Source organism: Saccostrea cucullata, unplaced genomic scaffold, assembly GCF_032062105.1.
Source record: "Saccostrea cucullata isolate Sc308-1 unplaced genomic scaffold, CSIRO_AGI_Scuc_v1 ctg295, whole genome shotgun sequence".
Lineage (NCBI taxonomy): Eukaryota > Metazoa > Mollusca > Bivalvia > Ostreida > Ostreidae > Saccostrea > Saccostrea cuccullata.
The window spans coordinates 716,368-735,000 of NW_026937303.1; the positions used below are offsets into that span (position 1 = coordinate 716,368).

Below are 18,633 nucleotides of genomic sequence, written 5' to 3' on the forward strand. Positions count from 1 at the left end.
GATGATCAACATCTATTTTAGTTATACTAACCTTGCATATTCACAAATTAACAAATCTTTCATAAGAATGCTTCTGTAAAAAATTAAATCAATGTTGTGCACTATTCAGCCAATGCTTGCTTTATCGATACATGATTTTTCTTCTTTTCTGTTACTATTTAAGCCAGGTGTGCTATGGTAATGATAAAAATCAGCGAGTTGATGACACACATCACTTTTTATTTGCCAACTCTTTGAAGGAAGCTGATTCCTACACATGGAGGAAAATCGGTGGACAAGTATATTTTGTTAGACTAGGTGTATTTGAATGTAATGAATGATGTTTAGCAACCAAAAATGTAATTTCTCATTTGACTCTTCTTGTTTTCAGCCTTCATTTCAAATATCATTCCATGCTTACGACTTCGATTCTGTCGGTGGCAATGATGATCTTAAAGTGACAAGTTACGTGTACAGAGGAAATACAGCTACAGGATTGACAGTCACCACAACACCTGGAGAAAAGAACTTATGGTGAGAAACGAAAGATATATAACATAACCTTTTTTTCTTCGGAAATCAGCAACATTTTTTCATGGATTTATAGTCAAATAAGTAACCTAAATAATGTTCATAAAGCAAAGTGGGAGAACTTTGTAACTTCGCAACGTTTGAAATGTATAGAACTACATGTACCCGATATATATATATATATATATATATATATATATATATATATATATATATATATATATATATATATATATATATATATATATATATATATATATATATATATATATATATATATATATATATATATATATATATATATATATATATATATATATATATATATATATATATATATATATATATATATATATATATATATATATATATATATATATATATATATATATATATATATATATATATATATATATATATATATATATATATATATATATATATATATATATATATATATATATATATATAAACATTTACAAAGTTGCATATTCGGGAAACAAAGACAATTTACGATTTCTTGATATTTTAGCGATGTATTATTAATGTCAAATTCTATTAAAATTAATCAACCGCCGAAATATGGCTGACATATTGCCGACTCGGCGTAAAGCAGGAATAACAATCAATCAAAATCAGTCAAAAATATATCAATTATATCACTTAATTTTTGTTACGAATCTTTGATGAAATCTCGGTCAAATACATGTTTTTAAAAAATTCAAGATTTTCCACTATGCATCGCGCGGTTTAACTTTGAAAGATACTAGAAATTTTCTGTTAAATATACGTTTTAGTCTGACCTACACCAGTTGAAAATAATTGTTGCAATAATCGCAATATTTTACCGTTAATTTAGGAAAAATCCAGGCTACTCAAATTTGAAATATGCATGGAAACTGTAACATCAGAAATTACAATATAGTTTCCTTTTATGAAAATCACTTAAAACTAGTGGTTCCTTTCCTCAAATTTTCCACTTTATTTTCTACATTAATATTAAAATAAACAGTGTAAGTTTCCTAAAATTTTTACCAGTTGAAAAAGTGAATAGGATTTGTGCAGCATTTTTATTAATTTTAAGAATGTTCTTCTTGATATTATACATTATTTATTCTAAATTGAATAGGATATGCCCTTGCGACGACGTTGCTTTGTTGATGTATTTTATTACCTTGAATGGGAAAGAACAATTACGTCATAATACGACGTCATAATTTGCACTTGCATTAAAATACTGTGGGTACTAAGTATGTATAAGAAAATAAATTTGAACTTTCTCCGTACATAAAGTATACAATTTATGCATTTTTATTAGCTCATTTGCATTGAAAAGCTTATATTTAGCCTTAATTCACTTGCGAATTAATTCTTTTTTAAATACATGTACGAGGGTTGTACGGTAAAATCGTGGACAAATTGTCTATGGTGAAATATAATCATCACTGCCTTCTATTCTGTAGAACATTTTTCATCAATATCATATCAGATTTCAAATAAATATATGTATAAATAAAATAATTATGAGGTTTTATGCTATGTGATGTAACGCCTTACGGCGCACGGATGATAACGTTAAAGTGTCTAAAGCAGCTTCACTTTTCCTCTTTGCTAAAAAAAAAAGTTGGATAAGTCCCACTTAAAAATGACTTTAAAAATCTCATTTTGCTGGTATACTAAAAATCTCTTGACATCTTTTTTATATTATTGTAGAACTTTAGTATTTATCTAAAGTCTCTTAGGGTATTATTACTACATCCATATCAAATTGAACTACTCCCTGGTGCACCGTAACATCATCAAACGTCGCCATTTTTGTGTGATGTGTGCACTTTCCCATTTCGGATGCTCGGGAAATTGAAAAAAAAAAATTAGGCAAATCCCTTGAAATTTTCAAAAAGACCCCAAAATAGATTTTTTACTCCAATTTTATGCATTTAATACTTTTATTTCGAAATAAACTCGTGTATTCTCTAATGAAACCCTGGGATTTTTTTCGTGCGTAGTAGGACGTATCCTGTGCACATTTAAGAATAATAAATAATAAAAAACTTGATTATGTTTTATCCAAAAAATATTTGAAAGATATACTTAAATCTGATAGATAAATTATTGCTAAAAATCTGAGATTAAAGGGCTCATTAATAAGAAAAACACTTTACCCACCATTTTACCGGACAACCCTCGTATTTACAATACTTAAAACATCAGTTTTTCATTATCTAGGATAAAATTACAACTGACAGTTTCGTGCTCGGAAAACTCTTTTGGTCCAGGGTGTGATAAGCAAAAAACAACAACAGTAGCCACTACCACGCATAAACCAATGACTTCTGCACCGAAACCAACCACTACCACACCAAAATCAACCACCACCACGCCAGAACCAACCACTACCACACCACAACCAACAACTACCACACCACAACCAACAATTACCACGCCAGAATCAACCACTTCCACACCACAACCAACCACTACCACACCACAACCAACAACTACCACACCACAACCAACCACTTCCACACCACAACCAACAACTACCACACCACAACCAACCACTACCACACCAGAACCAACAACTACCACACCAGAACCAACAACTACCACTTCAGAACCAACCACTACCACACCACAACCAACAACTACCACACCACAACCAACAACTACCACACCACAACCAACAATTACCACGCCAGAATCAACCACTTCCACACCACAACCAACAACTACCACACCACAACCAACCACTACCACACCAGAACCAACAACTACCACACCAGAACCAACAACTACCACTTCAGAACCAACCACTACCACACCACAACTAACAACTACAACACCACAACCAACAACTACCACACCACAACAAACCACTTCCACACCACAACCAACCAGTACCACACCACAACCAACAACTACCACACCACAACCAACTACTACAATACCAGAACCAACCACTACCACACCAGAACCAACAACTACCACACCAGAACCAACAACTACCACTCCAGAACCAACCACTACCACACCACAACCAACAACTACCACACCACAACCAACCACAACCACACCACAACCAACCACTACCACACCACAACCAACCGCTACCACTCCAGAATCAACCACTTCCACACCACAACCAACCACTACCATACCACAACCAACCACTTCCACACCACAATCAACCACTTCCACACCACAACCAACCAGTACCACACCACAACCAACAGCTACCACACCACAACCAACCACTACAATACCAGAACCAACCACTACCACACCAGAACCAACAACTACCACACCAAAACCAACAACTAACTCCAGAACCAACACTACCAAAACAACCAACAACTACCACACCACAACCAACCAACACACCACAACCAACCAGTACCACACCACAACCAACCACTACCACACCACAACCAACAACTACAACACTCGAAGCAACCACTTCCACACCAGAACCAACAACTACCACACCAAAAGCTATCACCACCCAACAAAAACCAATAACTTCCACGACAAAACCAACCACTTCAACACGAAAAACTTCAAGTTACACGCCAAAACCAACCCCTACCACACCAGAACCAATCACTACAATACCAGAACCAACCACTACCACACCACAACCAACAACTACCACACCCGAACCAACCCCTACAACATCCAAACCGACCACTACAACACCCGAACCAACCCCTACCACACCAGATCCAACCACTACCACACCAGAACCAACCACTACCACACAACAACCAACCACTACTACACGAAAAACTACAACTTTCAGGCCAAAACCAAACACTTCTTCGCCAAAAACAACCACTTCCACCACATCAAAACCAACAAAAACAACTACCACACCAAAAAATATCAGCAACGACTACCACACCAAAACCAACAAAAATTACCATACCAAAACCAACAACAACCACTTCCACACCAAAACAACAACAACTATTACACAAAAGCAACAAGCAACTACTTCAACAAAATCAACAACAGACTTCCACAGCAAAAAAAACAACAATAACTACCACGATAAAACCAACAACAACTTCCACACCAAAACACTCAACAACTATACCCCAAAAGCAACAACAATAACGACGTACCACACCAAAATCAACAACAGCAACTTCACCAACATCCAAAACAAACAACAATAAACCAAAATAAAACCAATTAACAACCACTTCCACACCACAGCCAAAAACAACAACCACACAAAACAAATAACAACACCAACCACACCACAGCCAACAAAAATCAACAAGAACTTCCACACCTAAAAACCCAACAACAATCTTCTACACCAACAAAACCAACAACAACACTATGACGACAATATCACTAACACCCCAACCAGCAGCAATGTCCTCTAAGCTAAAAACAAAAACAGTGACTATTTCACCAACACTAACAACAACGACTTCTAAAATCACTAGATCAACAATTTCACCAAGCACAGTCAATATCCAAACAAAAACCACTTCACATTCAACTACTACATTGAGGGAGATAACCACTGTTCGTTCCCCTGGAGGAAGTAGAAAACAAACATTCAGGATATTTGGTCAAATATCAACAAATCAACTTCAACAACTCAAGAAAGAAATAATAAAGCATCTACAGCAGCTTAATTCTGATAAACAATCCTTTAAGATTGAGTTTCAAGTCGAATTCATGTTCGGTACAAATAAGTGAGTAAAGAATTTTTTTTTTAAATCGATCCTTTTATGATAAATTTTATTTGGTAATCAACACATTATTGATAAATAAATGTTGAAAATAGAAGCCGATTGTGGGGTTTATTTTTTTCTATTCTATAAAAGAAAAAACACATTAGCATTCTCTTTCTTCAAAAAATATAAATACAGTATGATCCTAACATAACATCTTGTCTCCTTTTAGTGATCCAGTAACGGAGATTCTATACAACTACAAATGTTTGCAATGTGACCTTGAAGACGATCAGTTTAAGAACGGTGTCAAGGCAGCTCTACAGACAATGAAACTGAAACAATACAATGGAGAGGTAAATCCCAAGAAGATAATTCTGAATAAAAACAAGGTATAGTAAACCTTTATTTTTATGATGAAGATTATATGTATTATATCTATCAGGATGTCAACCTTAAAACCATTAGGGACAATGTTTCGTACACATATTTTATTGGTCAAAGGTTTCATTATGAAATATATTATAAATTGAGATATTGTAAAAATTAAGATTCCTAAGCAAAGAACTACTTTGCAGTAATTATATTATACTTACTATGTTCGTACATATAATTTGTAAATATTAGTTGTCAAGAAAGAAAACAGCATAACGTACTGCTAGTTGAGTTGATGAATAGAACTCCAAACACAATTACTTATGATTTTCTTAACTCTTTATGCTAAAATGGTAATATATATATATATATATATATATATATATATATATATATATATATATATATATATATATATATATATATATATATATATATATATATATATATATATATATATATATATTAGGGTTGTCAAAATATTTATTTTCCATAAAACAATACAAAATAAGGGGGTAACATTTAGCAAAACAAAACATGCAGAGGTGGGATCAGATGTGAAATGAAATACATTGACATGCCCTGACAATTCTCGAAAATGTCACACTCCGTGTGCCCCATTGGTCTGCACATCAGGAAATAACATAGAGAATTGTCAGTCAATTTTTCAGTTATTAAATAATATTAACCATTAGGATGAGTAAACACACACTAACCAGGTGACTAATTTTAAATTGTACATGGTTTGCTGATCAAGGCCAATTAAATTTTATGACCATAAAACTTATAATTTATGACTTTAAACAAGCATGTTCATTAATTAAGAAATAAATATTGCGGATCTGAAGTAAAATGTACATAGAAGTCAAAAGGATTTGCCTTGGAAATTTAACATTATATTAAACATTTATTACCTTCACATTGTAAATTTTAGTGCGGGTTATGCTTTTCTCTGATTTTGTAGAAAAACACTGGACTTGTTGCTGGAGTTGCTGTATCTGTTGTGTTGCTGTTAATCATCATTACAGGAATCACAGTTGTGTATGGAAGGTCAGGGGTCTTCTTATAATTTCCCTAATATATAATTATATATATATATATATATTATATATATATATATATATATATATATATATATATATATATATATATATATATATAACATAGAAATAATTTTTTCTTTGATACTCAATGTTTCACTGACGAGCTTTTATGGACTAAAGGAAAGAAAAGGAGTAAAATTTGCCTTCACGATTTAACATTATATTTAACAATTGTAATTCATTTATAAATTCTAAATATATTCCTCTCATTTTGAAAATTAATGGACAATATATATATATATATATATATATATATATATATATATATATATATATATATATAGGATCAATGTTATAGAAGGTCATGGTATAGGTTAACTTTATAAAAATTACTTAAGTGTAATCATACTTCTAAGTCACTTACATGTACTGCGTAATCATTTTATAGGGATCCATACTATAATGCATCATGCACCATTACCAGTGGTGCTAATTTAAAGACACCACCAAAATATATATATATATATATATATATATATATATATATATATATATATATATATATATATATATATATATATATATATATATATATATATATATGTTAAAAGAGCTAGGGAACATTTAATTTAATGTAATCAATGATGTACATTGTAGATGACAAAAACTGTAAAATTTGTTTTGAAATAGGGATTTTTCTCATGTACATGTATTAAATAAACGTTTGAATTCGACATTTACATAAATATTTTTTTTTATATTTTTTGGTCTTTGTGATAATTACAGGAAGAAGCAACAGAGATTTAGACGCAAGGATAAGGAGTCGCGTATGAACGGACATAATAATATGGCGTTAAATATACATGATTCAGAAGACATTGCAACTTTCAAAATACCTGTTTCTGACACCAGTAACTTATGACCGTCAGTATTGGTAACAAGTGATGTCAGTTACATCCAGAACGAGGCGCTATCAGGACCGTCACAAAATGACCTCATGGAATTAATATCGTACACATAGGTGTGTGGCAAGTGTGATAAGGTTATGTGGCATTTTTTACCAGGCAGCTATGATAAAAGTGTGTCTCATGTGATAATGAAGCGATATGTCGCTTTGGTATTGAATAATATGATATGAACTGTTTCAAGAAATGTTTTTATGCCATAATAAACTATTTTTTAACAATTATATAGCATACATAAATGATCTTAGTCAAATATCATGCCAATTACTTTTGATATCCATATAAGCTGTACAACATTCCTTCACTTGATATATAAATTCAATGAAAAGTGAAGATTGATTCAAGACATTGTTGGTCTCCAGATAACTTTTTAATAAAAAAAAAAATGGCTTTTTAATTTAAAAAAAATATTTAAAACCGTGATTTTTTTTTACTTATTTTGATTTAGTTTAAGTAATTTGACAAACCACCCTCTTTATTTCATCATTTGATTCGCCTGTTGCTTTTTTAAATTTTCGATATATTTGTAAAACACTTAATTTTACCTTGAGCTTAGGAGAGAGTTAGAATCGTACTTGAGACTTTTTCCACAAACCTTGAAACACGCCTAAAAGAAATAAGCATTTTATCATAAGTTGTCAATAAAATATTTGAATCAAATCTGAAAAAGATGATATTGATAATACATTTTTGAAAAATATAACTTCTGCTGAATTGAGAAATGTCTTTTTTTAGAGCAGGGCATTGGCGTTGCTTTGGATACGCCCCTGTGCTTTAATTCATGTTCGACAAACTGTGTTTAACCAGTTAAATCAAGTTATAGATATTCTAAGTATGATATATTTTTTATACTAAAGTCATCTGTCAATCAACTTAAGTTTTTTAAAGTAATAATTGGCTAGAGTAGGTAGGATTAATAATACATTTGCATAAACATACATGTTGTTTGTTTGTTTTCTCCTAATCAACACTGAAAGTGGAGTGTCGGTAAATACAGATTGCATTTAATTATTACGGTTAAACAAATAGTCATGCATCGACCGTGTCAGTGTCTATGAAACTCCTCGGCCACCGATCCCTCGTAATCAGCTGATACGATATGGTCTGATGTTGTCTGAAGTTTGTAACATCTCAGGCTATACTGAGAGATTTCACTAGGTGCATAATTTTGAAATTTTGATTGATTTAATAAACATGGAAATATCATATGCATAACGCTGTAAGATTTTCTGAAGAGTACAAAGACAATTTTAATAAGCATGATTTATGAATTGTTTTTTTTTCTTCATAAAGTTTCTTATTTAATTGTGTCGTAAAATTGCACTTTCCTTTTTTTAATTCTTTCAAAATTTTGTAATTAAATGTGAAAAAAGGATATTGATTGTTCTTATTAATCCTGTAAACATATTGCATTGTTAAAACTGCAAAACTCTGGGGACATCAGAGATAGGATAAAGTTCTTAGTGGGAGTGAGCATCCCCTCCCAAACAGTAAAAAGGCTGTTAAAATCTGTTTTAAACAGATTAATAAATAATCAGAAGGAGCATGTACAATTCCCTCATAACTGAGTTAAAACATGTCTGACAAAAATATCCTATTATAAGTTATATGGAGATAAAGAACAGTATTCAAGCTCAAAAGTCCATCTGTAATGTTTAGGAATTTACTAGATTTGTATCACAATCTGTTTATAATTGATTTGACACGTAAGCAAAGTTAGCTCTCAAAACAAATGACATTATTCTGAAATTGAGTCACTAGTTTCCCAGCTCCAAAGACTATAAAATATAAAACGATTTTGGTACAAAGACACTTCCTAACTGATATATGTAGTCAGGCTGTATATATATTTGTGCTTATTAGATAAACTATATAAAATATATACCGGTGTTGTCTCTGATATATTACACCATCAAACAAAACTAATCAGTAACAGAGCAAAAACGAACCTCCAAAATCATCAGAGGTGAGATAAGGTACCATGGATGAGAGAACATCCACTGCTGACCAATCACACCCGCCGTGTGCTCTTTGTCATAATTTAGAAATTATGGGAAAATCCGTCGTCAATTCAGTGTATAAATATATAAATAATGAACTAAGAATTAGTATGAAAAATGTCTGTCAACATTTGACTCAATAATAAAATGTATTTGCTGACTAGGTCATTGTATCGACCGCAGAACTTACAAAATGATGACTTTAAACGAAATTGCTGATATTCTTGTTTCATCAATGTGTTTGTAAATAACTTACTTGTTTTAGATATTGTTCATACGTAGAGCATGCTCTTGCGTATCGAATCAACTGAGAGATATAACCCCATATCATATGGTGATAATATGAAGGTATATTGCTGCATAAGTAAGGGAAGTTGACGATTGAAAAGTTTAAGTCGCCATGGTTACTATTAAGCTTGGTTGTTAGATTACCATTAACGACTATTTAAAGTAAATTATCCAAATATGAAACAAATGTGTAAGACTCTGTGCAGTATATTTTATTTCTAGCTCACCATGCAGGATCTATACTATCGACATGACAACAGAATGGAGATAACAATTCTTAATTCACAAAAGGTCGTCGATATATATAAATGTCGAGTTGAAGGCTACAGCAAGTATTGTCTTTTTTATGTAAAGACCAAACAATAGAAGCACAATAAGTGCCTAGTCTCAAATTCCTAATGAAAACTTCGTGTTAGTATTAATTTTAGAGTGTTGGGTGTTGAATGAGACTTGTTTTAAAACAAGTCGTTTTTTGTAAATGACAAATTACAAGATCTGAAATTTTCCTAGTTCTTCTTTATAAAGAACGGTTTTCTTAATGGTGTTTTAAGATATATAGATAGGAATTAATGCCAAATATTTGCAAATGCGGTCGTAATATTGGGCAACAAATTCTGAAATGTTGAAAAAAATTTCAAATGAAACAAAAACATTTGTATTTAGAAAGTGTATAATTTTGTTATTTGAAAAAACAGTCATTTAATGGTTAACAATATTGAGACAAAGGGATTACTGCAGATTTCTCCACAATCCCAAATATAACATTTGACGTAATAAATAATAACTAAATTCAGTTATCATCACTCCATATTCCTCAATATATGGAACACATTAGTGCTTACATGTATGTATGTGTGCTATTATCACCTCACCTTTTCTCCAGTTTATCTTACATAAATATGTATTCTAGTAAATAAACGTTTATTAAACTGATTACCGTGTGCAGTACGTAGTATTTAATTCATACCCTTTTGACACAATTGTCTATAAGACAACAGAAGATAACTTATCTGATCTTTCACAGAACAAATATTTACAAAACTGCAATGTCCGCGCTGAGAAAAAACCCTTTCTTGGCAATATCATGCATACTTTTATATAAATGTTATATTGTTACGAAGTATAATATTTAAATAGCCTCAATGATACTTTTTTTATATATAGCATTTAATGCATTTGAAATCTATTCAAAAAGTTTCAAAAATAATTCAACTGTTGATGCATCCTGACCTCGATAACGATCTTAATCTATAGATGCCCGTCATCTTTCAATGTACAATTTTCCCTTGTCCCATTTGTTCAGTGGCCTGATGTGCGAATGGTTCAACAACCTTGCATAGTGTATCACCATTAACGATGATTAACATGTGTAATTAACATGCAAATTTGAAGGAATATTTGAAACAACATGAGGGGATGTACTTTTTATATTGTAGTGCTGTTGAATTACCTAAGAAATATACAGGTATTAAAAAAAACAATTGCATAAGCATGCATTGATCTTTTTATTCAACTGAAATTAAGTCAAGTTTGAAGCAGGCAATGGCAAAGAGAGCTCGTCTTAATAATCTTTATTTTTCATCTTCCATCTATTAATTTTTTTTCTAGAACCATTTAATCAAAGTTTTATAATAAATCTTTTGGTATAAAAAGTTCATCATATGGTATTCAATTTGTTTTACTAGAAATGTACACAATAATTTCATTTATCAATATACTTAAGAATAATAAATTTTTCTTATACTCAACAGTAAACTCCTAAATATGTATTTTTTCTTGTCAATATTTCTTTGTAATATTTTTACTTACTAGTACTTACAAGAACTACCCGATAATAGCAAACTTGTCTCATAGCTAACAATTGTAAAGAGGATTGAAATTTTACGATTGCAATAGTACACTATTTACTGAGAGAGTTAAATTGATTGATTGTAATGTAATATACAATTTTTCACTCATGTAGAGGTCATCATATATTGAAGGGCTTCAAATTTTGACCTTTACTCGACACTCGAGGAAATCGAGCAGTGAGGAAACTTTATCATGCCAGCGTCTGTCTTGTCACGGGACCTCGGTTTTTAAGGTCTCATCCCGCAACTTTCACTTAGTGCTGGCATGACGAATTACCTTCGACTCTATCGAGAAATATACAGGTATATAGAGAAACAATAATGGACGAGAACTAGACCGTACGAAGGAGACTGTATAAACCGATTAACCGTGTCGCAGTAAGTTCAGTAGATGCTGACACAGAAAAGATCCCTTACTGCTCAAGAAGCACTTTGCGCCAAGTACAGCTCTAAATTTGCAACTCTCTACCAGCAAGTGCTGGTATCTAAAGATGGGTTTAAATTTCTCGACGGGACATCAAACAACAGACTCACCAACTGAATACTTAACTACTGCGCTTAAGAAATATCATTGTCTCTTGAAGTACGCGTAAGTCTATAGTCAAGTATAAGGACGGTGAAATTACAATACAATGGCTGTATATTAGTTTAATTTCTGTAGTCATGCTGCTTGTAAAATTGAAATCTATTAAGATAACGTACAATATTAAGCTCAAAAGTCCACTCAAACAATAAAAATCAGGAACATAACGCAAAAAGTCATAAAAACATCAGAGGAGGGATCAAGTGCCATGGAGGAGTGAGCAGTCTTTGCCAACCGGTCACATTTGCCATGTGCTTTATATCATGATCAGGAAATAACGAAAAAATCCGTCGAAAATTTAATGTTTAAACAATGGCCTAATAATTAGTATGAAAACTATCGACCATAGAACGTACAAAATGAAAACTTCAACCGAAACTGTTGAAATTCTGTTTCTACTTGTTTAGCTTGCCTCATTTTAGAAATTATTCTACTGCAGAGCATGATCTTGCACAGCAAATCTACTGAGAAACACCATCTGTTTATACATGTGATAAGTGTAAATTGCTACATAAGTAAGGGAAGTTGGGGATTGAAAAGTTAAATTCATCACATTAATCATAAATCTTCGAGACTTTGTGGTATCTTTAATTTCAAGCTCACTGGTACTTGTACTTGTATATATTGTATTGACATATGATTACTATTGTTTATTGATAATACGCCGTGATATATATAAATATGAGCCGAAAGCAAAAGCAAGTTTCTTCTTCTTCTCATGTATAAAAATACTGCTTCATAACAATCCAAAAATATGTCTATAAATATCAACAGGGCACATTAACTGTCTTTAAATTTCAATCAGAAACAAGTATTTTTATATGAAAATCACAGAGTACTTGTGTGTGCAAATTTAAGTGCAATCAGAATTTTTTAAACGAAATAATGTTGCAACAAAATGACCAATGACAAGGTAAGTAAATACCCGTTACATTTTTATCGAAAAGGCAAAGTCAAAAAGCCTAGACTTTAAGTTATCCTAAATTGTTTGTCATTAAGGATAAATAACACAAACATTTTTTTTTTCGTATATCAGAAATATTTCTCATGGATTTACGTTAAAATTGGTAACCTGAATAATGTTCACCAAGTATAGTGGGGCATTTTTTAAGATATCTTTATAAGATTAAACATTGTACAAAATTTTGTATGGAATTATATAGAAAGCAAATCAAAATCTCATATCTCAGCACCAAGGAAAACCTACGAGTTCATTATATTTCAGGGATTTATTATTTATGTCATTTCAAATCAAAATCAGTCAAAAAAATATATATCTTGATAAAATATTTTTAACAATTTTATTTTTTGTATATGGAAAAATTTATTCAAAGAAATTTCATTACAAAATCAAAACTTAATCTGAATCTACATACAATTACCCGGTAGTTGATTTTTTGAAGAGTTGGTTCAGTTAAAATGTATATTTATAAATTCTTTTGAGTTTAAAAGTGTAACGCTCACCCAAGTAAATAGCTAATTGGTTTGTTAATAATATTTGTAAATATTTAGCAATTCAGACAGCACTAAATTACGCAAATTACGCTAAATATATGAAAATTAATTTTTTGCCAAATTTCGTACACACCAAATATGTTTCATTAACAATATCATTATCTAATTTCAGAAACTGCAACAAAACAACTTACGACTAAGATCGAAACTTGGGTTGATTGCATCGTTCTTTTCTTAAGAAACTATTATGTTTGAAATCCCTAACATACAAACATCTTAATAGTTTCTTTTTTAATTAAAATTAAAGCATTTTTCAAATCAATGTAATAAAGAAAGTTATGTGTAGAATTACATTTTTGGTCTTTGTTGTAAATGCAAGAAAATGGGCCATAGATTTCTTGGGATATTTAAAAAATGGCGAATTGTTTAATAGAAACACACTGTAAAAAAAATAACTATAAGTTCGAAGAAAACTAGTAATTCACTGTCCATACAATCATTAGTAGTTTTACCTAGGATTTCAGTAAACTCAACGTCCATTAAACAATATACAAAACAACTTACTGAAACATCAGAGGTGGGATCAGGTGCCATGGAAGTGAGCTTGCCGACCGGTCACACCCGCCGTTGATTGTCATTCAGGTTCATTGTATAAATAATGGACTAACAATTGGTATGAAAAAATAATGATAAATGTATTTTGACAAGGTCAATCGACCATAGAATTTACGAAATGATGACATTAAACGAGACTGTTGATATTCTTGTTTCATCAACTTGCTTGTCAATAATTTATAAGAAATTGTTCATACGTACGCTCTTGCGTATCGAATCAACTGAGATATATATACTCCGTATGCAGGTGATGAAGGTGTATTGCTGCATAAGTAAGGGAAGTTGACGATAGAAAACTTAAAGTCATCACGTTTATCATATAGTTTGGTTGTTAGATTACCATTAGTGTCTTTTTCAAGTAAAATATCCAAGTATGAAGCAGAAGTGTCGGACTCTGTGGTATACAGTTCACCAGGATATATGTATCGACGTAGGAATGGAAATTATCATTATTAATAGACAATAAGATATATGAAATGAGTTGAAGGCCACAGCAAGTGTTTTCTTCTTTTCACGCATAAGATTTTGTATAAATTCTGCTTCATATGAATATAAAAATAAGTCTGCTAAAAAGCGCAATTTGTACCCATGGGAATTCCAATAGATCCGAAAACCACATAGATATTGTCAATCAGAAACTCAAGCATCTTCTTGATGTCAACTTCAGAGTACTTATGTGTGCAATCAGAATCTGTTTTAACAAAATAATTTTTCAAATGACCAATGACGAGGTAAGTAAATTTACGAGTTCCATTTTTGTTGAAGAAACAGCTGTCAAAATCAGATATTGGTATATTTACTAGATAAGATTAGTAAATTTTAGAATTGATGAGTAACTTTCACTAGGTTTTCTCCACAACTCACTATCTTAACCTGTAAACTGAAAGTTTTAATAAGTTTGTTAAATTCACTAGGTTGGTGTCTTAATATTTATCATTGCGTTATTTGATTACGGTCATAAATCCCCAATGCTTTCTCCTTTTTTAAGTTTGTAGTTGGTGACTATGACGTGAAGTTGAAGTTACTAGAGTACAACAGAGATCCAGACAACTGCTGTGATGGGTTCTTTGGTTTTGGCTGCAGCGAGTGTGATGTTTTCTTTCAAATTTGTCTGCATTCTTCACAGGGGTAGGTTTATTAAATACTAGTAAATGCAAAAATAGTTATTATTGTGGAAAAATGATGAATATGTTTCAGGGTTTTTATTTTGATTCTTTGTTTTTATTACTAATAGATTCTGAATTGCATTTAATCAATGTTAGGTTTTTCTTTTTTTATCTTCAGACTTCAGACTCTAAATTGCAAAGAAAAACATATGGATCAGCGAGCTCATGACAAAAATCATTTTTTATTCTCCGATATCCCTGCATTAAAAGACCATGCTGATTACTCCTGGAAGAATCTCACTGGTCAGGTAAAAGCTCAATATTTATCAGTTCTCCTGTCCTAAAGTTCGTAAATTTATTTTACAAAAACTAATGCATTTTTGTCATTTTTTAGCTTAATTTCCAAATATCAATAAACGTCTATAAATATAACTCGAGATATTCCTACCCTAACATTGGAGTGACAGACTACACCTACAATGGAAATGTAACTGCAGCACAAAATATCACGACGAAACCTGGAAAGAAAAACGTACGGTAAGCAACAGAACTTAACATTATCAATCATACATGTGAAAATGGAATAATTTCATTTTGTCCTCTCCAGCTTTACTTGAACCCCGTCATGCATTCAAGACTATTTCAATTAGAACTTCTAGTATTTACACGGGTATTTTTAATCATGTTGAATACGAGTATATTAGAAAATGCAGCAGAATTTTGCATTTTACTTTCAGACCACCTAAATCAGGTGGCTTATTGCCTCTCTCAATTCATCTATTTCCGAGTTCCCAAAGTTCGTGTGAGGAAACATAATAATGAGCAATTAGAACTTCATATACATTTAAAATTTTATCTTCTCTGGATACATTATCAAATGTTTTCAATTTGAAAACTTATTGAATGTTTTAAAACTTTCACTGTACTCTTGAACACAAACATGCATAGTTTGTATACAGCTAAAACACTGACCTCTGGATCCACTAGAGCTCTAAATTAATAATCATTTATTTTTCTTAATTTCAGGATAACACTACAGTTTATAGTGTCGTGTTCGCCTCATTTTCTGGCTCCAAAATGTGATCAAAGGAACATTTTACCCGTGATAACCACGACTTCAGTAGAGACAACAAACGTACCTTCTAAAACTACTTTACTTGCAAAGACTACTTCATACATAACCACTATCCAGTCAACAACAATTACAAAACCAACAACGACTTCAGGACGGATTATGACGTCATCATTATCAACAAAATCCATACTATCAAATACAACCATTAAACGAACGCCAAAAACTTCACCAGTAAAAACAATAAAGCAAACAAACGCAGAAAGGTTAACTACAACAACAAAAGCATCAAGTACAACTTTATTTACAACAACTATACCATCAACATCAAACATAGTTCTATCAAGAACAATAACATTACCAAATTTTAATAAATCAACTACAAATAAAGGAACAGCAAGTACCGCAACACAAACACAATCGATATCTACCTTGTCAACAACCACCAGTCCACCAGCGACCAGTACACAAACTAAAACTACTACACAAAAAAGCAGCACATCACCACCAACTTCAAAAATTGAAACAAGCATATTTCCATCAAGAACAAGCACTATGGCAGCAATTTCTAAATCAGCAACAAACATGACAATCACTACCATAACACCATCAACAAGCACGAGACTACAAACCAGCACAAAAACAACAATAAAAGGAACATCTCCTGCACCAACAACAACCACAAGTTCATCAACAATATCAAAGCCATTGACGACTATACCACTAGGAAAAACAACAACACCTTCATCATCAACCACAATATTAATGTCAACAACAACAAAATCTATGTCCACAACCACTAAATTAACAGGAACATATAAACCTACATCATCAACCTCTAAATTAACAGGAAAAACAACAAACCCTACATCATCAGCCTCTAAAGTAACAGGAACAACAACAAAACCTATATCATCAACCATTAAATTAACAGGAACACATAAACCTACATCATCAACCTCTAAATTAACAGGAAAAACAACAAACCCTACATCATCAGCCTCTAAAGTAACAGGAACAACAACAAAACCTATATCATCAACCACTAAATTAACAGGAACACATAAACCTACGTCATCAACCTTTAAACTAACAGGAAAAACAACAAAAGCTACATCAACCATTAAATTAATGGGAACAACAAAACCTTCAACATTAGCCACTAAATTAACAGGAACAACAAAATCTACATCATCAACCTCTAAATTAACAGGAACAACAGCAAAACTGAAATCTACATCATCAACCTCTAAACAAACAGAAACAACAACAAAACCTGCATCAACAACCACTAAACTAACAGGAACAACAACAAAACCTACATCATCAACCTTGCAGCCAACAATTGGAACCACTAATCTTACAGAAACTACGCGGAAGACAACTAAATTAAGAAAAACAACAACTAAACAAACAACTACACCCAAATTAAAAACAATTATACCAACCAAAGCCAATTCATTGACAATTTTTACACCAATAGCGACGAAAAAAATACCAACAGTAACTACAACATTTTCATCAACAACTATACAACCAACAACAGTCAATATGTTATTGTCAAAAACAACGACAAGAGCAACTACAGCAACTACATCAATAACGAATACCACACCAACAGTGACACTTCCCACAAGATTGGCAACAACCATCTCCACAACAACATCAAAATCTGCAGCGACACAAACAATACCATCCGCATCCACAACTACATTAAAATTAACACCAACATCACAATTAGCAACTACACCAACAAAGCCTCTAGCCACTCCAACATCATCTTTAACAACCTCAACTACATCAACAGCAACACCAAAATTTGCAACTACAACAACAACAAAACCTGCAGGAAAACCGTCAGCAACCACAGCAAAAGCAACTTATACATCAACAACAAAATTAAAAACCACAACAACAGAAACGAAGCCTTCAGCGACATCAACACCACCATCATCAACTATGTCATCGACAATTTCTACATCAACAGCAACAACACGTTTAGCAACTACAACAACAACAATACTAACGACTAAAAATTTTACCCTGACCGCAATAACAGACACACAAACAAAGATAACTC

The 18,633-nt window shown here is 31.9% G+C and overlaps 1 protein-coding gene across 1 annotated transcript in view; it reads left to right on the forward strand.

The window, feature by feature from the left end:
- The first annotated feature begins 319 nt into the window (after nucleotides 1-319).
- LOC134247848 (mucin-2-like) overlaps nucleotides 320-18,633 on the forward strand; it is a 19,993-nt gene continuing 1,679 nt past the window's right edge. The window contains 12 exon segments of the mRNA XM_062730253.1: nucleotides 320-513; nucleotides 2,737-3,844; nucleotides 3,846-4,630; nucleotides 4,779-5,222; nucleotides 5,434-5,593; nucleotides 6,541-6,626; nucleotides 7,406-7,530; nucleotides 7,684-7,736; nucleotides 15,364-15,503; nucleotides 15,660-15,789; nucleotides 15,876-16,018; nucleotides 16,508-18,633. The exon segment at nucleotides 16,508-18,633 is cut by the window's right edge and continues 412 nt beyond it. Coding sequence (XP_062586237.1) covers nucleotides 320-513; nucleotides 2,737-3,844; nucleotides 3,846-4,630; nucleotides 4,779-5,222; nucleotides 5,434-5,593; nucleotides 6,541-6,626; nucleotides 7,406-7,530; nucleotides 7,684-7,736; nucleotides 15,364-15,503; nucleotides 15,660-15,789; nucleotides 15,876-16,018; nucleotides 16,508-18,633 — 5,494 coding nt within the window.